This window comes from Aplidium turbinatum, chromosome 4, assembly GCF_918807975.1.
Source record: "Aplidium turbinatum chromosome 4, kaAplTurb1.1, whole genome shotgun sequence".
Classification (NCBI taxonomy): domain Eukaryota; kingdom Metazoa; phylum Chordata; class Ascidiacea; order Aplousobranchia; family Polyclinidae; genus Aplidium; species Aplidium turbinatum.
Window position 1 is genome coordinate 30,525,965 of NC_137475.1, and position 27,426 is coordinate 30,553,390.

At 37.6% G+C, this 27,426-nt stretch overlaps 1 protein-coding gene across 1 annotated transcript; it reads left to right on the forward strand.

Moving 5' to 3' along the window:
- The first annotated feature begins 532 nt into the window (after positions 1–532).
- On the forward strand, positions 533–27,302 carry LOC145768176 (protein broad-minded-like). Its single transcript, XM_082579652.1, has 29 exons — positions 533–678; positions 799–960; positions 3,145–3,349; positions 4,025–4,238; positions 4,618–4,759; positions 5,363–5,484; positions 6,390–6,528; positions 6,664–6,768; positions 7,288–7,370; positions 8,090–8,172; positions 8,533–8,604; positions 9,103–9,199; positions 9,473–9,593; positions 10,077–10,281; positions 10,912–11,079; positions 11,712–11,792; positions 12,057–12,129; positions 12,505–12,638; positions 13,126–13,245; positions 13,897–13,985; positions 14,714–14,824; positions 14,900–15,126; positions 15,609–15,818; positions 16,134–16,328; positions 18,412–18,566; positions 19,122–19,205; positions 19,322–19,480; positions 26,622–26,708; positions 26,877–27,302. The coding sequence occupies exons 1-29, from the start codon at positions 533–535 to the stop codon at positions 26,988–26,990; spliced, it is 3,903 nt and encodes a 1,300-aa protein (XP_082435778.1). The 3' UTR covers positions 26,991–27,302.
- The last annotated feature ends 124 nt before the right edge of the window (positions 27,303–27,426 follow it).

The following is a 27,426-nucleotide window of genomic DNA, read 5'->3' on the forward strand; positions in this document are numbered from 1 at the left end:
TTGTAAAAAATATTTTTTATTAAAATGCGTTTTTTCAAAATGTCAATGCAAAGTGCTACAAAATCAAAGTGATACAAAATTCTAGTCGTGTTTATTGTTTTACATATTTCTATTTACTTTTAACTTTATTGTTTCATGGCTAATTGAAACAAAGTGTCTTGACTGAGTATGAGGGGTGTATATATAAGTTCTAGAATTACAAGAGCATAAATTTCTTTTGTTGACTGCAATATCTTTAAATTCTACTATGTAATATTTATCAATATTTAAAAGAAAAGAATCAATAGTATCAAACAACTTTTTTGTTTTGTTATGTCGATGTTTGCACATCAAAATGGTATAACGATATCAAACTACAATATAAAAAAATAAAAATCATGGTAATATGAACTAAACACAAAGCTTAGAAACTTTAGATTATCATATACTGCATGACACTTCATTTATTGTAATATTTACTAGTTTTTAGTTTATCCCTGAATTTTGACATAAAATCTAGGCATGCTGCACTCAATTCAATTGTATTGTTAATATGACTGACATTGAAGAAGACATATTGACTGGGCTTCACCAACTTTTGAAAAATATCAAGCCTGCTCTGAAAAGATCAACTAGATCTGTCGAAGTTGCAGAAGATGCTATTTTACACTTGGAGGAGACAGATGAAAATTTTCATAAGTAAGTGTATATATATACTTTGCGGTACTATAAAGAGATGATTGACAGCAAAGTGTGTGTAAATGTGTGATTTTGGTATTAGACAAGCTTTATTTTTCAACAGTAATGTTTCAAATGCAGATATGCGTTGGTGAAATATATACGAGGATGTATTGAGAGTGGAGTGGGCTCTTTGGTCGATGAAGAGATAGAAACATCAAGTTTTTCTAACAAGCCGAGCAAGACTATGCAGCAAGAGACACTTGTTCAAGCAGTTACTGAACGCGTACTTGATTCAAAAATGTACTTGTTTTTTATATTCATCCAGCGTTCATGCTATATCAGTAATACCATTACCATGTTAAGTTTTTAGGTTTTGTGACTGGTAAACAAAATTGGTACCGGTACGGTACAGTACTACCCATATGACTATTCATACGTTTTTTTAAACGATAGGCCACATAGTTTTGAAACTTATTCTTTATTGATTGGCCAGTTTGTCAGGGCTGGAAAAAATGTTTAGCTTCCCGGGAATCTGTTTTTTAGCAAAAAAATTTTCCGCGGCTTACAATCACGATAATGACGTCATAATTACACGATTTACACGTTTTCCGACGAACAGCCTCACGCAAAAAATATTTAGACGCCACGGCCATCTGTAGCTGCATAGTTTCAATAAACACTAAACAGTCTTGGCATCGTATTTTATTCGTAAGCAGGCATGGCGCAGTTGGCGCACTGTTTGTGCCTGATGTGCCCACTTTGATCGGAATAAATTGGAACAATAATAGGCTTAATAAATTAGTCGCCGCATGCTTACAAATTAGATCCACTGACTCACCGACCACCGTGTGAATGTCATGAAACAATACGACATCACGAGCCGCTTGTTACGTACTTGACAAGTTGATAATAACAACACTTTATGCTCGAACGGGTTGATAGTATGTGCATTGTGCAATGCGCATGGATGACAAAACCAATTACGAAAAGCGATATAGGCATATAAATGTGTGTGTGGCCCAGTCTTCAAAATTAGTGTTGCCGACGCAGATGCATGAATGGCGCATTAGCGTAGGCAATGAAAATGCCGAAGCCACACGAGCGCTTGTAAGGACCACAAGATTACAAAAAAAAAACTAATTTTCTTAGACTACACCGGACTAGGATGTTGATTCAATCTTACTATTGCTAGATGTTTTATTTGGGTTACTTCCTACTTCGTCGGCGATTAGACACGTGCCCAGCTGGGAGAATTGAATCTTTTATAGAAATGTCACCCTATTTGCATTGATTTAATGCTGGCCAGTAGATGGCAAATTATTGTAAGCATCTACTCCTTATTGCTCCCCGCTTTCCGTTATCTCGTCCTGCTGATGCAGCATCTGATGATACCGATTCTGACAAGTTCTTTATCATTATTGAAAAGATGCTATTATTCTTTATTAAATATATTCATAGAAATTTTTTATCAAACAGATTTTGTGTTGCTCGCAGTGTCCCAATTGTGCCAAAATTATGTTAGCTTATACGTAAATCGAGGCAATCTTCTCGCAGGGACCTATTAATTTGTTACCGGTACCTGGTTGAGCAATTAACGTTGTTTTATGATAATTCAACGTCGCTAGATGTCGAATTAATGTAAAACAAACGTAAATTTCCTATTGGGCATTGTTGCTACGCTACATAACCCGCTGGAAAATTAAATCGATTTGTGCTGACTCGAACGTTGAATCAACCCAAAATTAACTTACTCCCCGTGAGTTATCGTGAATTACCGTAACAGCGTGCGTATCGCGTTGCTCGCTACTTTTGGTATTATTGCATCACTATAAATCAAACAATGCGGTCGTGATAGACTATTCTAGTGTATTTTTCGCTTCTTGTTTTGGGACAATCTTTTCGTAATAAATGTTCACAGCAATTGCCAAGGCAATTTCAACTTTTGCCGATTGGCCTCGGCTACATTTCTGCCGAAATAAAAATATGCTAATTTCGAAGACTGGTGGCCTATTCCAGTGCTTGAGCAGCTCGTCGCTAATTTGTCTTTATTTTATTTTTTTATTTATGGATGTTTTTGTACCTTTGCAAACATTTCGAATTTTTTCAATGACACTTCCCAATTTCCATGCTTTTTACGACGCTTTCGGGCGGACTACTGCAATATATTTGTGCAATTTAGCTAAGAACATGTTCAGCTCTGAGGTACGGTACAAGTTGGAGATCATAAATACGCATTGATATGAATCAGTGTCGGAACTGCAACGTGTCAGCAAATGACGATGACGGTGAATGAAAGACGTTATAAGTAACGTGATTCTTACGGTAAAAATTTTCTGGCAACCGACAAATTTCCGGGGGATGTCATTCCCGGATTCCCTATTTTTTTCCAGGCCTGTTGTCAATTATGTATTGCAGCTGAGAACTTCCTTTTTCATGCTTAGTATGGATGAAGTGTGTTATATAAGTTGTTATTATTTTGATCAGCTTTTCCTCTGTTACGCAAGAATTGTGCAATGCTACATCTTCAGCTGTAAATGCTTTGCTTCGTGGTCTGGAGGAAGAGCATAACAGTGCTTCAAGTGATGAAGACACAGAAAGTCAATTGAGCAAGCGGATGCGTTCGGTTTTCAGTGAAGGAGGCTCTTCCTTTGGCTCTTCCTTTAATCAAGGAATCTTTTTCATGAGTCAGGTTGTGAAATAAAAACTTTTTTTTTTTTAAAACAAAATTGTGCTAAGCATTACCTTTCAATTTTGTTGTATGCAAAAACTATTATACTATATACAAGTACATTATAATACTTTGAACATTTTTTTGTTGATAACCTACTGCTGAATGAAAAAAAACAACAAAAAACAGAAAAACACTTGATACTTTGATTTGGAAATGGCACACTTATATATGTGCAAAAATAAAATACATGTAACAGGCAGCGTCAACCAGCTGGGTGTGAAGACGAGTGATCCTCCTTTGCAACACATCATAATCATGGACACTTGGACAGCCAGTATATGTTCTGGAAGCATTACTGTTGTACCACACATTCAGACACACAAATAATATTGGCTTAGATCATCTGAGAATTTGCAGAACCTCAAATGTAATAAGCTAAACTAGAAAAACTTAACTTCGAACAAAACTTCTATAAAAGAATTTAACGACTTAATAAAAGAAACTTTACAGCTACGAGCGAAACCAGTCTGAAGCTACAACTTAGTACACAGGCCAAAGTGTCTGGGGTTTTCCTACAACACAGAACTCATTTATGGCAAACAAAATACTCAGCGCAAAGTACTTTGGGACAGAAACGTCCGAAATCGACTTATACAATTATGTTGACATTTTTTATCTATTGTTTTTTCGTAGGCACAATTCCACAGTATTGCCCAAGAGCTTGATGTAAGGCAACCTCTCAATGTACGACGAGAAGCACTGTCTCGGTTATGCCAAGTTCCTCCTTCAGATGTGATGGCTAGTGAAAGTTGGTTGCATCTGCGTGTATCACTCATGGATGCACTGGCCGACAGTGATTCTTACATTTCTCACACTGCCCTCAGTTTTCATGCTAAAATGTTTGCTGGTAAATACGATGACGTTTTGTCACGATTTGGATTGTTCAGTTGAAAACTATTTTATGACTAACCTACAACATTACGACAAAGCGTAAGTTAAGTTCTTAGCTTTAGCATTTCATATGACAGAATTAGTCCCAATATTGCATTGAAAACACTTGTTCAAATGAATATTATTTGACTAACATTTAGGTTGGCCATTAAACTCGAGCAAAGTATAGCTTTCCTGCACATGGTACAAGCTTTTCCCTCAACTGACAAATTTCTTGGGTTGGGTGGTGGTTCTTAAAATAGAAATTTACTATGAGTTGTCACCAGCGATTTGAAATGCTATATTCATGTGTGATTGCTTTGTATAAATTTTATGGTTATTTAATGTGATTGCAGTGTCCAATTGCCAAATAACCAGAGAAACTTACACGTGCTTAACGGAGCATCTCGTCCAGTGGTTCAAATCACATTCTCACTTGCCACTGCTTTCTGAGTCGCTGGATGTCACTGAACCACTTGTCGTGCAAGTGTTGAAAAGGTTCGTTAGTTTATCTTCTTTCTTTTTGAAAGATGTTGAAACCTATGCCTTTAAATCAACAGTTTACTTTATTAAAGTGCTTTTCATGCATTTGTTGAATAACTGCAACAAAATTTCAAAAAGAGTGTTTCAAAGCCTAAATCATAAAGTGCCAAGTTTTTATTTTACATTTTTTCAGCATTCTTCATTTTAGTTCACTACGGTACTTTGTTTACAATGAACTGAAACTAATTGATTGTGAATCTTTTCAACAATTGTATTTATCCGTCTGTGTAATGCACTGTCAAGGTTAAGTTTCTAACAAGCCTTATCTATCCTGAAGATAAATAGGTCCATGTCCATTATTTATCAAAAAATGTTTTCTATTGGGAACGCTGGTTTAGGCTAATGTTGTTGCAATATATATAACCGGAAATTGATTTCAATTTAAAAGATTTTTTTCACTAGGCTACAGTAATTATCTTGTTGAATTTACTTACCCCTGTACCAGTGATGTCACTTTTATGTATTTTTGATGTCATGATTACGGACATTTTGCTTTTTAATGTATATATAATATAGTGCAATTCAATTATGTCAGTTATATATTTTTTGTTTTTGCAGAATACGTCTGATGAATGAATTTCAAAGAGAAGTTCCATTAATCTGGGTTCGATACCCTGAAAGCTTCTTAGAAGTAATTGTGGACAGCACATTAACTTTGCTTAGTGTTCACTTGAACTCAGGTTTGTTCTGTGACTTGCTGTCTCAGCACATGATGTTTTTTTTAATAGTTTGACCTTGTAAACATCGTCAAGTTCTGCAGTCCACACAAAGGCTTGTCTTTTCGTAACATTGCTCGACATCACTGAAGCTTTCTTTTATAACTTGGGTTTTTATAGAAACCATGTGTTGTTCTCATTTTGACCTTGGTTGACCTATGACATTTCAGTTCTAATGTTTACATTGAGCACGATCTTCTGCATTAGGTACAATCTCTGCCCAAACATTTGATGTTCTTTGGCATTTTTCAACTCCACCTTGCTTTTTTGTCGCATCGCATGTCATGACTTCCTTTACCTGATCTATATCTATCATCAAATGTTTGACTGTTCTCATCAAACTGCTCTTGCCATCAAAGTCGTTGCAATTAAGAATATTTCAAAATCCTGAGATCTTTCAAATTTTTGCTTTAACATGTTTACCGTAAAACTTTAAAGTCTGAATTAAAATTTTGTAGGCCTACATTTTTACAAAATATTTTCTCTTGCTCCTTCTCATGTTGTCATCTCTCGGGTGGCACTGCGAACGTATGGTTTCAGAAAATAAAGTTAAAGAATACGGTCAGTATTAGCCTACTGGTACAGTTTTAACAGCTCTTCAAAAGTCAAGATCGGTACTAGCCTATGTAGCTTACTAATAATTTGAAATGTGTTTTAACCGCTAAAAAAATTAGACCTATGAAAATAGCCTAAATGTCAAACTTCGTTTTTCCTATCGCCGGTCCGCGAGGCCATTTTCATTTTAATACCTGCCCGTGATAGAAAATAGTTTGGGGACCGCTATCTTAAATGATGTGTAGAAAACTATTTACATTTGTTTTGCAGGTTGTTAAATCTTTATTCTAATTACTTTGTTTATTTGATTGAAGCTCACAGAGATAACGAGAGGAGGATCTCGGCTTTACATTTTCTTTCATTGATTGACACCAAGGCGCATTGGTTTCGTAGATGGCTACATGGCAATTACAGCAGAGCCACTGTCATAAGAAGATTGGATGAAAAATTCAGGTATCCTTATTGTTTACCAAACAAGCGAGATCACGTGATTCTAAAAAAAAAAAAAAACTTCAGGAAGTTTAAAGTTATGGAATATGTGTTGCAGGCAAATTCTTTTATTCTAAATAACAATACTTTTTTTTACAGACCATTAGTGGCGGAATCTGTTTCACAATGTTTAACCTTTTGTGAGGAAAGTGTGAAGCAAAAGAAATCTTCACCGCGACATTCACTCGATAAAACAGAGAGACGGTAAAGCAACAAACAATTATTGGAAAGTATAAGGAACTTTGTTCCAATGACACGAAAGAAAAACGTGTGTTAGGCTATGTGGTGTCAATATAAACGTCCATGTCTGCACAGGAATATAGATTTTTTCTTAAAGTAGCACCTTTCGGTCGAGGTTTTATCTGCTGGAAAAATTTATACTCACAAGAAGCCTGCTTTGTAATTGTATGCAAAGAAATCGATTCGGAAGCGTTTGAACTTATTTTCCCGGACAGCAAAATCCGTCATTTTTACATTCATTGATTCAACGTCTGCAGATTATTTTGCTGTCTGGGTTGGTATATTTGTGTTGCTGCAAACACGTAAATTGCAAGGCAGCTTTTATTTGAATTTTGATCGAAATTAAACAATAATTCTTGTACTAGCAATTCATTCACTCACAAATTTTTATGGAACTTAAATTATGTTTCATTCACACTAATGCTTTAATTCGCATTAATCCCCCCTGTTTTATTGAAGTAATGATTGTATTTTAACTTTTAGAATGATTTACTCACCGAAAGAAATCCAGTACACCTACTTCTGTCACTCCTTGTCATTTGTAACAAGGCTGCTTCTCTATTCAGGTATTTTAATCACAATTAGGATTTAGATCTGTTTGGCAATGTAGCTTGATATACGCTCAATAATCGATTGAATGTCAGTTGTGGTTGTGAAGCGGCAGTGACTGCAAAAGTAAGGTTTGGTTGGGTGAAATTGAGAGAGTGTTGAGAGTTGTTGTGTGGTAGAAGATTTCCGTTGAAAATGAGAGAAAGAATTTATACTAGTTGTGTGAAATCTGCAATGCTGTACGGAAGTGAGACATGGTGCTTACAGGAAAACGAATTTGCGATTTTAAGAAGAACTGAGAGAGCGATGGTGAGAGCAATGTGTGGTGTGAAGCTGATGGACAAAAGGAATACCGAAGAACTTATGAACTTGCTTGAGTTGAATGGGAATGTTGATAAGTTTGTGAAAGCGAATGGAGTGAGGTGGTATGGGCATGTTTTGAGAAGGGATAAAAATGATGCTTTGAGAAGAGCACTGGAGTTACAAGTGGAGGGTCGTAGAAAACAAGGATGACCTAAGAAAACGTGGAAAAGGCAAGTTGAGGAGGAAGGCAGCAAGATGGGCTTGACAAGAGAGGACGCGTTAGACAGATCGCTGTGGAGGAAGGGTGTGAAGGCGATTGCGGCACTTGGAGGTGAATGCGGCCACCCTTAATAACGGGGACATCACCGGATTAAAACTGGACTACTACTATTGTTCATGATCCTTGCGATTATTTGTAAATTTTGTTTCACAGGTGGGCGTGACCTCTTCCCACTATCAGTTGATGGTTCATCTCAACCAATCACAATCCAAAACATTCTTACGTCATGCATCAAGGTGAGCAATGCCTGTTATCATTTCACGAACAGGTAGTCTGATCAATGATCCTGCTTTTACCTGGGAAGCTGTAAATATTTTATCCTGTAATTGTACGAAGTACGGTATTTGTTGTGAAGTTTGTGTGAAATTCATTCAAAGTTTTACAAGTTGCGCTGTAGACTATGTTTCTTCAATAAAATCAAATTAAAATTAGTAATTATATACTATAGTGAAACCGAACTTTAGCACTAAATAGGAAGTTGAATGTGGGCACTATAATTTTTTAAACGTTTTGAACTTTGAGTTTAGTTTCTGCATGTTGGGTGATTGTTCGTAAAACTTAATTAGTTGTTTTCACTGTTTCATATCAATTCTCAGCTTCTGAGCTTAGCAAAATACAAACCAAAACCAGGTCACAAAATCTACGAGCCAGCCGCCTTGGTTGGAAAGGTGAGATAAAAACAGTTTGCAACATTTACTTTATTTTACAGTAATGTACTGATTAAACTTGTGTGCTATTCTTTGTTAAAGGTTATATTGTAAAGGATTGGTGGAGTTTACATTAAGCCGGCAAAGGTATTCCCCTCGTGTCTGTTGTTTTGTTGTCCCCTCATATTTAGTACCTTCATATCTCATTCCCCCCATGTCTCATCTCCCAACAGTATTTTAATCTAACTAATTTGTAATTTTAAGGTAATCTATTGTTTGAAATAGCCGAAAAACTGTCAATAAACTAAAAATGGCTTTGTCTCTAGACGGACGTAGGCCCCCGCCGAGGGTTAGAAAAGAGGTTAAAATGGTATTGTGTGGTGTAAGTTGTGGAATATAAAGTTTCTGTTGCAATATTTTTATATTTTTTCTTTTCATATAGTAAAAAAAAACATTGGACAAACTTAAATGGGTGGGATCCCTCTGTGTAAACTTAAACTTATGTCATTTTATCTGCAGGCTGTCTGTAGTCTTTGTGTGTCGGACGCTTTTGTTGAATCTTGTGTCGGTGTCGAAGTTGTGGAAACCTTGTTACTTCCAATCAAGACCTGGCTAGGTAATTTGTTTCCGAAAACGAAAGCAGAAACATTGTAAAACGTTGTCGTTTTTTAACACATTGAGACATTGTATGAATGCAGAAAGAAAATAATGATCCCGTATTTAATCGGCTAATATTTAAGTTGACAAGAGATGAAAAAACACGACTGGCCTTCATTAACCGCAACCCAGTAAGAGTCATGCTTTGGCCGTCTGCTTCAACAACCACAAGATGAGTGTTTGAATTTTGAAAGCCAATAAGAAATTTATCTTTGCTCACTTCAACTTTCAGGTGACTCTGCTGCACGGGCTAGTGAGGCGACGATGTTGCACGTGGCTGAGATACTCGCCTGCTTGGCTTCGACATGCTCGGGAAGGAAACTCCTCATGCGATCTCACCAAAGTGATAAAAAGTCGGTGTTACGGCAGATCGACAGTGATTTTGTTTTATCTCGTAATTGTTTGTGTAAAAGTTGTAGTCGAGCTATAGTTGTATTAGAACTACGTAGTAAAATATCTATACGTTTCACTTTCAGAGCAGGCCTATGATTTGCCATCACACAAAAATCTGCAAAATTTCGGTTGCAACCCAACAGACAGCTGGAAACAGTAAAGAGACGTTGAATAAGCTTTTTCGAATTATTTTGGAGGTCACATGTCATTTCCGAGGCTCAGTCGCGTGCTCTGGAGCGGTGTCGAACTGATCAGATCAGGATATCGCACAGGCCATGCACTCTTACCACGGCTATGCAGCCGACAATAGATTAGTTTGATATCCCATTTCGGCCCTGGCTTCGTAAAGGATTTATTATTCACTTCGCGTTCTTATCTCCAATGTCCTTATGATTTAAAAATACGTTTAATCGTTGTTGATTTAAATTTTATCAATGTTTTAGGTTGTCGGCAGCGCATGTGATTGCTGAGTTTGCGCAGAAGACACTGTTGGGAAAATTACCAAACACCAATTCGTCAACCCCTCCAAGCTATCCAGTGACGTGCGCCTACGTGTTCATATGCCGCCAGATGTACAACACATGTGAGGGGCTTCTGCTACTGTTTGGTTACCAGCTGCACAGTGGGATAGCTTCTGCTTGGCGACATGTATGTAGAAAGTTTAAGTGATGACTTTTTGATCTTAATGTTCTTTTGTTATCGTAAGATCCTACGTTGTTTGATTACGTACGTGGTGAAGTGAATTAATACGTAATGCGAAATAATACGTACGTGGTGAAGTGAATTAATACGTAATGCGAAATAATACGTACGTGGTGAACGTAAGTGAATACCTACGTTGTTGTACTTTGATTTGCTGTATCGGTTCTGCTATCGCTGCTCAGTTTTTACTAAGTTCTCAAACGCGCGGAAATGTGGAAGGAATGTTATTATCTAGAAAAGAGTGAGAAAGAGTGCGGGCCCTGGGCGAATTGTATTAAGTGACGCCTTAAAACGTGAAACAAGTGTTTTGAAATTTTCCTTTGCGTTTTCTAGCAGCAGACTACAACATATTTGATATTTATTTATATGCAGTGGAAGAAGGATAGGCTGGTGGAAAAAGCTTTATTCCATAGTGATTGCAAAAAAATGTAAAACTGGGTAGACGAAACCACAATAAAAAGAAGTGAAATAATGCAAATAAAAACAGTACGGTAACGCAATTGTAAATTTGTTGTATTCTTGATAATAACACAAATTTATACAAAAAGACGGGCACTGTTTTAATGTTTAAACTAGGCACACGAAAGACGTAACGATGTGCAAGTTTTGCAACGGCTGGAGGGCGATATAGAGCACGATGATGTGGACGAGCAAAGTTCTCCGACACAAGCAAGTTCGCAAAAGATTCAGATTTGGGAAGAAAATTTGCTAGATAATCTGCTTAATTTTGCAGCTACTCCAAAGGTATAGTAGTACCGCAGCAATTACATAATTTTCTCTTCGTTAAGTTTAAGCCTATCACCATGTTTAATGTTGGGCAGTGTTGTAACCAAAACACTGAAGTTGTTGAATCTTCGTTTAATCCACAATGGCCATGTTATCATTTTTGTACTATAATCATTTCACAGTCTAAAAATTAACTCAACAAAGCATATGTACAGTAAATATATATACCAAATACTGGCAGTTTAAGAAGATTTGACAACGGTAAAGTGAATGTGGCTATATTAAAATGCTACTTCTACTGTAGTGGAAAGCACACATAAAGAATTCAGATATTTCCCATAAATCACAAGGTATTTTTAACTTTATGACGGTATATGATGACTTTTTTTTATTGACGTAAGCCATTTATCAAAGTTGTTTAGTTCCACCACTTTGTACTGTTTGCTACGTTATTATTTCCTTTCATAAATTAACTCTTTAAGTTTATTGTTTGAAATGCTCTCAAATGCAAAATTTAGTCTTTTGTTCATTTTTATTGCTGTGAGAACTAACTTTGTACAGAGTGTCGTATCAATGTGACGCGGACAGCGCTAGTTTGAATTGAAATTGTAACAGGAAATCAACCTTGTTGAATCCCTGTCGTGTTTCAGGGCTTATTGCTTTTGCAACAAACTGGAGCCATTGGTGAATGTGTGACCTACATGCATTCACGATACACCAAAAAGCTGCAGGTAAATGTTGCCGCCCTCTGGTATGTGGTGTTTTGCATAGCAATAATTTCGCTATGTAAATATGCGTGTACACTGTACAGTTTGGGGTTTGAAACGATGTTTTCCTTCAATGTAATTAAAATATTTTCATAGTATAATTAAGTCCGCTGTTTTATTTACGAAATGTTTTCCAATAAATTTGGCCTTTTTTTGTAAGTTCAGTAATTTCTTAAGTTTAAAGTTTTGTGATCTCAAAGCGTCGAAATTTCCTAATTTTTTTCCTAGGTCAGCAAATGTGAGAAGTTTGGTTACGGCGTCATGGTCACGCAGGTGGCTGCCACCGCTGCTGGTATAACAGGTACGTACCTATTTTGATACATGTTTTTAAAGTTTTAACATTAGGTTGATCGAATCATTTGCTGGCAAGATCATGTCCTTCTTCGTGTGCCACACACGCCCGCAGCCCAGAACACCACGCAAGCTCTTGCTCTATCGTTGATCTCGGCTAAATCCTATGCAGAGCATGTTGTTTTTAGAATAGGGCAATCGAGTAGATGCTTCATCGTTTGCTCCTGTCCGCACTTGAAACTTGTGCTTCCCATGGAATATCCGCAGTGTTTTCACCACCCAAATGAACGAATGCTTATTCTTATTGCTCGTTATTATAAGTAGCCTATTGTAGTACAAATACTTCTTTCGATTTGTACTCAGTTGGTTGTGTTTCGTGTTGTAGCATTATCAAATGCTGGTTTTCTGCGCGCTATCGTTGGAGAGGTATGGACCAACCTCGAATGCGCCACTGACGAAATCCGCATGACGGCGCCCCGTCCTTATCCGCTCAACCCTATCGACAGATCTGTTCACAAGGTTCAGTTTTAATAATTTTTTCTGTGTGTATTGGTCAAACAAAGTAGTTTATACTAAAGATTTAAATCAAGAATGTAAGCATTTACAAAACATACCTATTTTTACCATCGGTCTTACTCTGGCTGCCTAAAATTATAATAACGATATGATTTATTAATAATTATTAAATGATATCGTTATGATTTGTTAATTAAGCTAGTTGTTGAGCAGCAATTAGTGTTGCTCAACAACTGCAAAGGTGCTCAGACGACTGCACTTTTTAAATTTACGATTCTATTGCGATGTTACTACATTATTACTCTCGGTTTATTCTGACTGCTTTACGCAAAAGAGAAGTTTGTACCATTTTAATACCTCGGCCATGACCCAACCTGGAATCGAACTCATACCTGCCAAATGGAGAGACAATGACATGACCGGACGGCCACTGCTCTCGCGATAGAGCTAAAATACCAACATAAAAAAATGTTTTCTTTTCATTACTCAGTCCTTCACTGGCTTGGTCAACCTATTGGGCTCTTACCCAGCTGTGCATGAAATATTTTCTGGGGTAGTGTTACCTAACAAGAGTTCATATTCCTATAGAGAAGTTCCCCAATCTCCTGTGGTGAGTTCTATTCACGTACAGTATTTTATGCTCTGTATGACTCCTATCCCGATAGAGTAACGCAATGTTTGTTTGCAACAACTGGACGAAATCTATCATGAATTTATTGTTGTACTGAACCAACATATAGCCTACCTAATCTATTGTTTTGTTTATGTAAAACATGTTGGATACACACAAAGCAGCAAACTTCATTTCTTTAGCACTGTTATAGTAAAAGCAGATTTCATGTAGCCTACCGGTATTTTCACCTTTGTGTAGCAAATTTTTATAAGTACTGAATATTATAACGAGAACGCCGTTTTAGCCTGTGTTTTTTTCAAATTTATTACCACATAAAATTGTAAAAGCAGCCTACTAATGTCTATAAATTTAACATATTTAGGTTATTTTTTAACAAAACGTAACTAAAACGTTTTTGCAACCAGATTTAACATATTTACATTTATTTTTTAACAAAACGTCACTAAAACGTTTGTGAAAGTAAACGTAATATATTAAATCTGGTTTCGTTTTTCGGCTTCGGATGCTGATGACACAACAAGACAAACTCTCTACCGAAGCTCTATAATTTCAATAGATTAAATAACTAATTTCTAACTTTTTACACTTGCGCGAGTGATTGATTTTCTTTTCGTGCTGAAATCACAGGATCTTATCGATAGGCTTGTTATGATCAATTCCAACGCGAAACTCCACGCACTGTTCAACTGCGAACAATCCATGATGTTTGGTTTGAGGTAGGCTACTAAGCTTAAAGCCCTTGGCGTCGCATTGTTAATGCCTCGTGATTTTAGTTGAATGCACGAATTTGTTTCATATCCGATCTATTTTTGAAGCAAAAGTTGTTCTCAGGGTTGACCAAAATATTTTTTCTGATTTTCAGTGCAACCCCCATTGGATTATTTGTGTTTGGTGTTGTCTAAAAAAACTTACGCAATACTCAGTCTAAGCAATGGTTTAATGTGCGTCGTGTAATGTCAATTTCAAGATCGGGTTCTACTATTCTGCACCGAACCTCTTCGGATAAAGTTGAAATTTTGAAAATGGTGTTTTTTAACAGCCTTAGTGTGATAACTGAAAAAAATCGTGCACCTAAAAATAAACAGACTAACTTATTTAAAATTGTTCAATGACCAAAAACGTTCATTATTCATAAAGCATACAAAAAGAAAAACTTGGATTGCATGTATTATTTATGTGATGACGTAGATACGTGATTCAGAACAATTTTTGAAAGCTAAGGCACTTCAAGAACAAAATTACATCGAATTTTCATTATGATGCCTCATATTGTAACCTTGAAGTATTTCGAAAGCACTTTTGCTCTTTCGTAGTTTTCTTTTATTGTCACATATGAATGCGTATTGTTCTGCGAAGTTGCTGTTCTTTAGGATTTTAAATAAAAAATATCCGCAAGATAGTACTAAATGTTCCCATTTATTACTATTTTAATTCATTCTTACAGTCTTCTCACTGTCATGGCTTGCAATCTTGATTCTTGGCTGTTGCTTGAGACTCAGTACAACATACAGAACGTCTTGCTTGAGCAGCAGAAAAGCAACCAAACGTATGAAGGGTAAGTGTATTCCTGCCCTCCGTTGCATAACCGTCTTGTGACATCGTTGTATCGCAAAATTGTTGAACTTTTCAGTGAAATTATCGTCGACCAACTTTCGATTGAGAGGAACCACCTTTTGGTTCGCACACTGACACTCGGTGGGGATAAAGAGCGGAACCTACCAACCAGAACGTTGGCTAGTTTGCCTCCACATAACGTATCTCGTGGAAAGGTCTTGTATCCATGGCCACTCTTCCACCAGCTCCCTCTTCCCAAAGATTACCTCCCAACCGCTCCAGTACAATCTTCCATGAAAAAAGGTGCGTAATTACGTCAACTGTATGCAAGCTTTTTTGTGGTCAGTTTTTCCAGCCTTTCTCAGTATACCTGTAACCTGTGCGCTATAGGTGTTATACGGTTGTACCAGTGGATATTTGAAGAGTTGAATATTGAACAACCTTCAAAACGACATGATTGTTGTATACATTGTGGTTGCAAAAAATAATTTATCAAAAATAACCGTGAAAGATCTTTTGCAAAGATACTTAGCCTAATTTTGGTTTAACTGCTGCGGCTCCTAACCGTAGAGCTAAATTTTCGGTTTACCAAAAAAAAAAAATTCATGAAAAAATTCTCTGGTCTGCAGAAATAATTTTCTATTAACTGTTCCAAAGTGTTAAGTTGAAGATTTACAGATGAACAAAGCTTGTATAGTCGAAGTGGATAGAATGTCGAACATTTAATCTCACTGAAATTTGATCATACCGCTATACCTAGTATTAGCCTATTACTTTTTTTACAGAGAGTCCTTTGAGCAGATTTTTGTTGAAGACGAAATCAGTGGACAAGAACAGACAGTGGTTAGACCAACTCAGGTCTACATTTATCAAGACTATGTCTTCCCATTCCAGCACAGTACGCGGCGGGATAGTTGCGGAGTTGTTGGAAAAAGCGGTTTTAGCGCAAGAGAGAATGCCAGAGGAGAGAGTGTTTAAGAAGAAGGCAGGATGGGGTAAGAGTGTTGTGTTTTGCATAACGTTTGCGGAATAATCAATAACTAATTAACTACGTTGGGAAAGGCAAACATTATGTAAAGAAACTAACTGACTATAAAATCACCGCATAGGGTCACGTTGCGCTGCCAATACGTCTATTTTGTGAATGCTATAGATTAGATATTGCCTGTTCAGTGTTCACTAAGGTAGACGTGTAGTCAATTTTATATGAAGTCTAGTATATTTCATTGAACAAAACTCACCTTGATAATATTTTTTCTTCCCATACAGTGCATGGGAAGCAATCGGATTGACAACTCTGTTTTTTACAGCCAAAACAACAAAGGAGAATTCTGCCAGTCTCAACCTTCCTGTCGTCACAGCCGGTGTGAAAATGTCGGTTCGCTATGGGAAACAGGTCAATGCATTGAAGTCGAACACGGAAGCTGCTGTCAACAATTTAATGGCGGTCATCAAATCCTGTTCTCAGTTCCTGGCTCAACAACAAACATATTCACATGCACTCAGTAAGACTTTTGCTTGAATTAACGTTGTTTTCACATTTTTTAATGACAAAATGAAACTGTGTTAAATAGTTTCATTTAATTATTGAGAAGGATGGGATAAGGGTTTGTTTACGGTCTTGGTACGACACTCGAAAGAGGCGTTGATTCGACACCGCTCAAGAGCATGCGACTGTGTCTCCTGCAAGACACAGGCATGCCTGAAGGTGGACACGAAGATTGGCTTCCTTGCCTTTTCGTCCACTTAACGTAAATGTTCAATTGTTCATCCATCGGGCGTAAGCCGTGATACGACAAAAAAGGGTCTGATCAACAAGCATATGACTAGTGATATCGCGGGTAGGAAAAATCTATCCGCTGCCCTCACCGCACTGCAAATGTCTGCCCGCACACTGCGCCCGCACCGCACAAAAATCTGAAAATGTCACACTGCGCCCGCACCGCAAGAAAAATCTGAAAGCAATGCAGTATACTTGCACAAGTGCATGGCAAATTTGATAGAACTCACATACGCAAAAGCAAATTTTGGACAACATTTAGGCTACCAGTACATGACTAACTTACATCAGTTATTATTAACTAATTTCTGCTTGGCACTGAGCTATGGAATGGATTCGAGTAATAATGTTACTCAGTTGCGCCTCTATACGGCTACATTGACACTGTCTGCTTTGTAAAGCTCTGAGGTGCAACGTATTCAGCGATGGATATAGCGCTATATAAAAACAAGCATTATTATTATTATCCAGCTTTAAAAGCTCATTTAACTTGCCTTTTATTGAATGCTGGGTCCTGTACTGTAAGTAGACTTGCTGAAATGTTTCACTGTAACTCCTTTTATTTAGATATATGCAAATGGCATGATTTGTCATCTAAAATATCACTAGGCTGCAAAAAAAATCACTGTTTTTATGTATATTCTAGCCACTAACCTATAATGGCTTACAGTAAAAATTTTAGTCAACTTGATTGCTTTAAAAAAATAATGAAAGCTTTACCTTTGAATGAAATAATGTGGAATACAGCTGAAAACTGAAACCTTTCACGTGGCACTTGCAAGCTTTGCATCACGTCAGAAATAGCGGCGTTGCCAAATAAGAAATAAAAAGGTGTTATCAGAAATAATATATGTTACTGTTTTGATCACATCCTTAATTTTTTTCTGCTCGGTGCCCTTGCGCGATTCTAACAGTCAAAATTCCGCACGGCTGACTACACTACGTATGACCCTCTCAGGAGTGTTAGAGCGGTCATATTTCATTCTGAAGGTTGTAGAAAATGTCATATACGTAAGGAGGGGAATTTATAACATTGCGTTTTCTGCTCGATGGCTTAGTGTTACCGTTTGGTGGGTCGCTCTGTGTTATTGGATGTAGAGCTGACACCCTGTTGGCGCATACCAAAGCCCTCATAAAAAATACTACCAAATTTCATTCCTTTTAGCACTTTGCAGCGTTGACGGAATGGATGGACTTTGGTCTCATCTGCGCCTCCATACGGCTGCTTTGAAATATCTGTCTTGTAAAACGCTCTGACCAATTCATTGTCCGTCTGTGATTGCAGATAACAGCGTTAGATATATAAACAGTAAACATACATTATTATTAACTTATGTGATATTTCAGCAGCTTTTACAGTTTTAATTTCATTCCTTTTGTCATGAGCCCGAACAATATTAGTTAAACTCCAATCCTTATTTCTGTTTTTATATTGAATTGCGCTATGTACGTGTCATTGGGTTACTGACGAGTGTGGCGCCGAATGGCGATTGTCTGCTACCGACACGTCACTCCTACTGATATATTTCATAGAAAGGTCGTACTTTCGGTCCTTTCGCGTTTAGTAAACTTATACCGTGCCTCGTTATGTTGCTTTTTTTTTATCAGCCCATGCGGCTGTGTTTTTGGCAGGACACTAAGGCACGCCTAAAGGTGGACACGAAAGTTGGCTTCTTTGTCTTCCCGTGTACTTATTCTAAATTTTCAACTACGGGCCGTAAACCTGGACAGGCCTACGACAAAAAAATCAGCCTACAACATCTGCTTGGCGTTTGCTGGGCGTTTTTTTCTAACGTTTGTTGTTTCAGAATTGGTGTCGAAACCTTACCCTTGCCATGACTGGTTCGCCAGCACGATCTTCTTAATCATGGCCGGAAACAAAGAGAGAACTAATTCCTTCCTCACGAAAATCACAGAACTTCTTGTGTCTGGTTATGTGTGGCCGGCGAGACTTCACGCCAGCGTTAGTATCAGTTTTTTATGACTTTCTTTTATTCATTGATAAACTCCACACAGATAGCTCAGTTGGATAGGTGTGCGATTTTGCGAAGAAAAGGCCCAAATTAAACAACAATAATTTAATCTTTGATGTGTGCGCTGGAACAGTGTTCCAAGGACTTTTTTCCAGTCAGTGGCACCATGGGTTGTTTCACAGGCAACAGCGTGTAGAAACATCATTCTGTCAAACTCGGTGATCGATACTGCGTTAGTAGTTCAAAGCCTTTACAAGTATGCGAACTACCAGAATAAAACTTCCAACCAGAATTTTTCAGTCAGACCATAAAGCTTCCCTCAATTTATCAACTGTCGCTTGTGAAAACTTATTTTAATTTCACTGTATTAATTTGTGTGGCAAAGCACTTAAAGACATGTTTTTAAAGGTGAATACAAAGATTGGCTATCTTGGTTTTCATCTACTTACAATAAATGTAAATCTTCACCCGCCGACATTAGTCCAAATACGTCAAAAATTGATTTCTAGTTAAGAATATGCGATTTAGAATACTTGTTGTTGTAGGTTCATTTATCGGATCAAATGCGTTCTAGCGGCATGCCACCTCTCTATTGTTACTCTGGTCACCACTTTGAACTGATTTTGCAGGTAGGACATGCGCAATGTAACCTACTTCAGATACTGCACATTAATACCATTGTTGCAGTATTGCTCTTGTGATAATATTCTTGTTTGTAATGCTGTGCTCGTAATTTAATCTGCAGGCAGAGTTGCCATCGGTCTATTCAGCTTTTCGCATGAGCGGGTATACTCCTTCCCAGATATCACAGCATTGGTTGTCTCAGTGCTTTTGGAATTATCTTACATGGACACAGATCACACACTATATCTGCACAGTGGTCACTATGGGAACTGATTTTCAAGTAAGAAGCTAGTATCTGGCTTTACTACAGTAGGCTATTTCAAATAATTAATTATACGCCCAGTGTATATTTAAGTGTTGTCTAATACTCTTATTAGTTCACGTTTTGAAACTAAATCATCCAATTTCAGTTTTGCCAGATGCTGTTCAATAGTTTCGGCTAAAGCAGGGATTCTTAACCCTGAGTGTTCGCACTCGCACCACTAAGAGGTGTAAGACTTGTTCCTAAAGCGTGTGTGGATGCTGAATAATTATAAAATGCCGTAGCCAAAGCCATGCTTGATTGCTTGTACACCGGTTTTTTAACCAACATTTTGAATGGTAGGTGACCATTACTTTTCAGCCGTTCTGGGACTGGTTGGTTTTGAGGTTAAATTGTTTTGAACTAATCATGTGTTCATCATCATCATTTTCAGCCAGTGAGAGCCCACTGCAGAGAGTAAGCCTTCCCCTTTTCATGCCAATTTACATGATTATGTGCTAGTTGGTACCAATTGGTTGTATTGCATTGTTTGTCAATGCCGTCCCTCCATCTCACTTTTGGTTTTCCTTTCTTTCTTTTGGTTTCTCGCGGTGTCCATGTTGTTAATTTTTTAGTCCATCTATTGTCCTGATATCTTGCTATATGACCTGCCCAGGACCATTTTAGTTTCTTGATTGTGCTTTTTATATCTCTTAATTTCGTTTGATTTCTGATCCATTCGGCAATCTTTTTATCTCGCCATGTTAAACCCATCATGATTTGTTCATGTGCTCTCTGCATAGTTCTTAGTTTAAGTGTTAATTTCTTTGTAAGGTTCCAAGTTTCTGCACCATATGTAGCGGTTGGAAGGATGCATTGATCGTAGACTTGTTTTTTGAGAGAAAGAGACAGTTTTGACTTAAATATCGAACTTGCTCTTCCGAAGGCTTGCCATCCAAGTGATATTCTTCTTTTGATTTCATCTTCTTTATTGGAGTTGGTTGTATTTTTTTGGCCAAGAGATATATAGTGATCAACTTTTTCGATAGTCGCTCCGTCCAAAAGAATATTGCTGCCGATGTCTAAATGTTTTTGAGAAGTTGAGTGTATGATTGGTCAATTCCCTGTTTTTCGAGTGCTGAAATGACAGCTGATGTTTCAACAGAGTCAAACGCTTTTTTATAATCTATTAGTCCAAGGCAGAGTGGGATGTTATATTCGTTTGTTTTTTCAATTAATTGGTTGATAGTATGCAAGTGGTCCATGGTTGAAAACCCTTCCCTAAAACCTGCTTGTTCTCTCGGTTGGTGGTAGTCCAAATCTTTAGCAATTCTGTTGGTAATTACTCGGGTAAAACAATTTTGGTAAAGAGGTCACTTTCTTCAACCATAAACATATACATTGTATGTGTTTTTGACAAATTTGTGTGTGTTTGTGACAAAAAAGTGTGTGTGTGTTGTGACAAAAAAGTGTTTTTTTGAACAACCCTAATATACAACCAAGCAACCACACGGCATTTAACATAATCCATTAAAATTGAACATAAACTATAAGCTACAAACGTTTTCGGCCATACACACGCCAGCCCTTATCAAGTAACAAAAAAAAATAACTGCTTATCATATCTACAATGAAAATGAATAACTGATCTAAACACTGAATTGAAAAACGAAATGCAAAATGAAACGGCAGAGCATAGGAGAAAGGCACAGCCTGTTTCACCCTAAAAGGGTAATCATCAGAAGGTTCTCCTTTTAGATTAAAACAGGCTGTCAAGAGTTTAAAGAGTAATAACTATATTTGATTTAATTCGCTGTGCTTGGCTTTTTGCTTGGCATTGAGCACTTTTTGTAGTATTAATAGTTTTTATTGTTTAGTACGTACATATAGGAATTATTGCGCGAGGGTCTTTCTACTACAGTCTGTCTGGATATCGGTGATCAGCGACGACGCGCAAAAGATACTGTTTTTGTTCTTTGTCACATGTGTGTAATGTGTTGTATTCCGTGATCAACGCCACTCCACGCTCGGCAATGTCATTTACAACCTTCATTTCACTCACAATTGCTCTCGCTCTTTGATACGCGTCATTGGTTTCCCAGTTATCTGGGTCTATCTCCAAAAATGATGAAGACAAATTCAGGGCCTTAAAATCGGTTTGTATTTGATGTAGCAAAATCTTCCAAACTTTTGTCTGCAATTTCTTTGTGGCCAATTACAGCTTCTTTACTAGGCTGTACTCCTTCGTCACATGTCTTTATTGGAGTCATCATCTTCCGTTTAGTGTCTGATGATACAGAATTATCAAAGAATGCCAACGCGTTTAGCTCCTCTCCCAGGTACCACAAATGACGCAACATCTTGTTCACTGCGGCCTTTGCCATCTTTGAATGAATATCCTTGTACTGATCAAGTTGTTGAGAAATGCGAGATCCTGAGATAGTGCAAGAATCGGCGATGGGGTGAGAAACCAAGCTTTCACGTACACTCTCATAACAAACACACAGATATTGCGCAAAGCGACATCCTCCCTTTTAGTCAACGTGTACTGTTTTCGGTACATCCCAACTTTGAGTGCATAGGTGGCTTTCGCCATCCACCATGAAAGGCACCAGGAGCCATGATTTTGATGCCACGAAGAGGAACTCTACCCAAGAATATGATGGTCAACTCAAGGAGCTCTGTAGTCGTCACAATGTTGCTGTATTAACAATTTTCATTAGCGAAGGTTCTTATGGCATCTGCTACGTCTGTCACATGCTTTAAAGCCTCGTCGTCAGTTCACGCACATTGTACATCATCTTTAGCAATGAATGACCATTTCATTTGAAAACGCTTGAAGAGTAGAATGTCCGGACCAGTCGAACGACTCATCACACATGGAAATATTGTCTCGAGAACTATCTCGTGAATATGACGGCAGGCCAAATACAACAACTCTTTGGTTTTCAAATAAAATGGTCATTCATTGATTTTGTTACATCAAATACAAACAGATTTTTTAAGGTTCTGAATTTGTCTTCATCATTTTTGGAGATAGACCCAGATAACTGGAAGACCAATGACGCGTATCAAAGAGCGAGAGCAATTGTGAGTGAAATGAAGGTTGTAAATGACATTGCCGAGCGTGGAGTGGCGTTGATCACGGAATACAACACAATACACACGTGTGACGAAGAACAAAAACAGTATCTTTTGCGTGTCGTCGCCGATCACCGTCAGCGATATCCAGACTGCAGTAGAAAGACCCTCGCGCAATAATTCCTGTATGTATGTACTATGTATATTAGTTTACATCATGTACATTTGTACATGTAGTTTATTTGTTGTATTCTAAAGTTGTTCATGAATGTCCAATTTAGTCTCTGAATTTTAAACACAAGTATACAAAGTCGCAGCGGTGACGCGCTCGCTTTCCAATTATGCAATCCTGGTTTGACTCCGGGCTTATACTGGTTGTTGACAAACACCGCCCACCTCTACCCAGGGTGTAATATATTGGGTGGACGTAGTTGCTGAAGTAAAGGCGGCCGAGAGAAAGGAACTGGCCACCCTACTCTCGTTAGTGCTGAAGGCTTAGTATAATGAGAACCTCGATGCTTGTATTCAAGTATGGGACTCACCTTTACCTTATACAAAGTCGCATAATTCGTACATGTACACCAGTTAGTATAATTCTTAATACAGACACATGAGTTTATAAACAGACTATATAGTAATTATTAAACTGTATTTTTCTTGCAATATACCATGGCACTGTACCGTATTTTTTACTGTACCGTATCATATCATATCCTCTCGAAACGTTAAAATGGGGGCAAACGACAAAACTTTGAACCCCGGTAGCAACCTCTAAATATCAACCAATCTTAATGAAAATTCACATATGTCATTTTCTCATCAATGGTAACAATATTTTAGGGTGAGACATTAACATTTACAAAAAAAGTTTTTTTTTGAACCACCCTAATGTATGTACAATTCGCGTCATGCGAACTTGTACACGACATTTGAACACAAGTAGGAGGGAGTCCCAGATTTAAGCTGAAAATAATAGCCAACTTTGAACGATTTATACACAGGAACAGTATCCACGTTGAACTTCATTTTGATAAAACTTGACATATTACTGACAAAGCGTCTCGATGCTTTACCCACAAAGGGAACTGTAAGAAAGTTTTTCCATTCACGCTCGTCCGCTTGAGAGTGCGTAGAACGTGAATCCAAAAACCCCCTCAGCACCTTATTGAAAAACCATGTGGGGTAGTTGTTCGCAATAAAATAAGACCGTTGTCACGTTTACTGTGAAAGTTTCCATCGTCCTCAACAACTTCAGTGCATCGGCGAGCAAGATGACCCATCTTCCTACATCGGAAACACCTCCTTCCCGGACGAGCCCCCAGAATGTCACGATTTCTTTCTATCTCTTACCAGAAAAAAGACTTGGAAAGATTCAATGACGTAGTTTAATGGGAATTAACCGAAAAACCGAAGAATACCGAAAGATCTATTGAAAGAACAATAAATTAACAACAAGCTGTCAAGATGGCGGATACTGTCAAACATGAGATGATTGAAGACTTAGGGAGCATGGCTGAACGAATGGGGCTGACTGGTAATGAGAAGTCTCAGTTTGTGATGGAAGAGTATCACAAGATAATGGACCAAAAAGCTCAGCGAGAAGCTGACGAAAGAGAAGATAGAAGAGCTGCTCGTGAAATAAGGAAAGCAGAACTTGAAGCTGAGGCTGAAGAAAAACGAGCACAGTGTGAAGCTGAAGCAGAAGAGAAGCGGGCACAGCGCGAAGCAGAAGCCGAAGAGAATCGGGCGCAACGCGAAGCAGAAGAAAGAAGAGCGCAATATGAATTGGAAAAATTAAAACTTGAATTAGAAAGACAAAAGCTGGACATTGGTGAGCGATCTAATTCTACTAATGATAATGCTCGAGATGTTATTGTGGCGCAAGTTAGACGTCCAGATTTGCCATCATTTGTTGAAGAAACAGATGAGTTGATTATGTGATGATGGGAGTTGTATTATTATGAGAGTTGTGTTATGAGTTGCGGATTGGTAGTTGGTGCAGAAATTATTGTTGATTGAGAGTTGAAGTAATCGAATACAAGTAGATGAGAATTGGTGCTGATATAAATTGTGTTCGAAATTAGAGTTATTTGAGAAGCCGTTCGTTAAAGTCCTTCAAGAAGTTAGATTATCATCTCACTAGTAGAACCATTCGACATTTAATTGACTGCTTTTCGGTTATAACCCATTAAACTACGTCATTGAATCTTTCCAAGTCTTTTTTCTGGTAAGAGATAGAAAGAAATCGTGACAACCGCAAACGATTGACTTCAATATTAAAATTATCAAAATTAGAGCAAATATCTTGTGCTCGCTCGAGCAGGCATTTAATTAATCCAGATTTGTAGGTAGAAGGACATACAACTCGCAACATCCTAATATAACTTTCACGGTAGAAAAAGCCAACCAGACCATTCCCTTTCTCGATGTCGAAATTAAAATTAATAAAAACAAATTTCACGTTCTACGCACTCTCAAGCGGACGAGCGTGAATGGAAAAACTTTCTTACAGTTCCCTTTGTGGGTAAAGCATCGAGACGCTTTGTCAGTAATATGTCAAGTTTTATCAAAATGAAGTTCAACGTGGATATTGTTCCTGTGTATAAAACGTTTAAAGTTGGCTATTATTTTCAGCTCCAATCTGGGACTCCCTCCTACTTGTGTTCAAATGTCGTGTACAAGTTCACTTGTTCGCATGACGCGAATTGTACATACATCGGTATGTCTACGCGGCATTTGGCCACGAGAGTGAGGGAGCACTTAGATTTAACTAATTTGAACAAGCAAAGTGCCATTAAAGATCACATATTCGATTGCCAAACATGTTCTAATAACAAACCATCCTTGGAGTCGTTTGGAATTATGCGTAAATGTTCCACCGAATTCGACACTAAAATCCACGAGGCTTAGCTAATAAAATCATACAATCCTCGCCTCAATACACAGTTGTTTGTCTGAGGCGCTTCTTATTTACTCAACGTCTTTTCTTGATGCGTTATATAATGCGTCTTTGCCTCGTGTAATTTAAACGCCATGTGATGTGCCTTTCTCCTATGCTCTGCCGTTTCATTTTGCATTTCGTTTTTCAATTCAGTGTTTAGATCAGTTATTCATTTTCATTGTAGATATGATCAGCAGTTATTTTTTTTGTTACTTGATAAGGGCTGACGTGTGTAATGTGTATGGCCGAAAACGTTTGTAGTTTATAATTTATGTTCAATTTTAACGGATTATGTTAAATGCCGTGTGGTTGCTTGGTTGTATATGTTTACTCGGGTAAAAAGTTTGTAAATGTTGGAAGAAGACTTATCGGACGATAGTTTCCCAAGTCTTTTTGGTCTCCCTTCTTATGAAGAAGTATGATGAATGATGATAGCATTCTTCCAGTTGAAAGGAATTTGTCGTTTTAATGCATTCCGTAAACAGATTGGCAAGAGGTGATGAAATTGTTTCTTCTGCATCTTTAATTAGGTCAGGCGTGATATTATCTTCACCAGGCGCTTTATTTCGTTTCATCTGACCAATTGCATGTGTTAGGCTACCTCAAATTCTGGACTGGTTAAGCAGAAAATATTTGTGCGACTACGCACCCTCTTCCTGGCAATGTAGCTTCATCGAAAATACGGTTCCTCTTAATTCTTGGTAAAAATATCCAAAATATTTGCTGAATTTTTGTAATAAAAAGATCTTCCTCCAAGCCTGAAAACGGTGACCGTCTTAGAATTGTATGTTTCTTAACATGTAGCCTAGCTTAGTATCCAACACCAGACTAGAAAATATCAAGTGTCACAAAGCATGTTACTGAACTGCAAGGATTCATAAACCAACATTTATGCTAAATGTGTAATTGTGTATTATAGCCTACTGTTAGGCTTCTAAAAATAAATTGCTTACGTTACGTAGCCTACAGTTCGATGTCCACCTTTTCAGTAATCATAGTTTGTTCATGAAGAGAAAGTTGGCTATTGCAGTATCTTATCCATTCTACAAAGGGTTGATTCGTTCATAGCGGCGCCGACATGGGAAAGAATCACTGCTATAACATGAGCGTCAAGGAATGAGAGATCTAGTTTTTTGAAATGTTTTTATTGCTTTTCAGGTGTACGTTTGTGTAAGCATAATGAAACATCTGCGCCAGAAAATCTTGATCCACAGACAAAGACAGGACCTTCAAGTATTTCTCAAAGTTAGTTTCACCTTATCAAAAAGTAGACTATACACTTCAACACATTGAAAGGCGTTTCAGCCTATGAAAGATATTGTGTACCTGTCTGAACGGTTTCAACTAAAATTCCAGCTGTTTGGAGAAATCGTTTACCGCACAACTTGTCTTCAGTCTCCATTATTTTTGCAGGAAAATGCTTTGGATGGATTTGTCATTTCCGAATGGATTCCCTACATGATGGAATTGGAGCGGAAATACAGAACTGTAGTTTTGTCCAGCATGAGAAATATTCTTCGCAACTAATCTTAGCTGTGCAATTGACTTTTTCGTACAGTAGGCACTGTGTATTTTGGTAGTTTTTTAAATAAATCATTTGATTTTATTTGCATACCTGTGTAAACATTATATTGGTCTCCGAGTGATCTCACTGTGGCTAAGGTAATCACTCCGGGATGAGTGGTCTCAAATTCAAGTTTGTGAATATGTCATAATTTCAATTTGTTTTCCATGCACGGAAGTTTAAAAGAAGGAATGGATTGAAACTTGGTTCTTCCCAACACAAGTTCTGATATTGCATTTATCACATTAATGATGGGATTACGCGACAATAAACCTCACGAGTGTATTTTCTGTGCAAATAGCTACATTGGATTTGTCTCACCTATAAAAAGAAAGGCTTATTCAGATAGCGTCTATTTATCTTGACCAACATCCAAACCTAGATTCCACCATAGCTGAA

Excerpts from the sequence above, each read along its gene's own strand:
- LOC145768176 (XM_082579652.1), top strand. The coding sequence starts at position 533 with ATGACTGACATTGAAGAAGACATATTGACTGGGCTTCACCAACTTTTG. Across the intron at positions 9,594-10,076 it reads TCTCACCAAAGTGATAAAAA|GTTGTCGGCAGCGCATGTGA; the intron begins GTCGGTGTTACG and ends TCAATGTTTTAG. Across the intron at positions 11,080-11,711 it reads ATTTTGCAGCTACTCCAAAG|GGCTTATTGCTTTTGCAACA; the intron begins GTATAGTAGTAC and ends GTCGTGTTTCAG.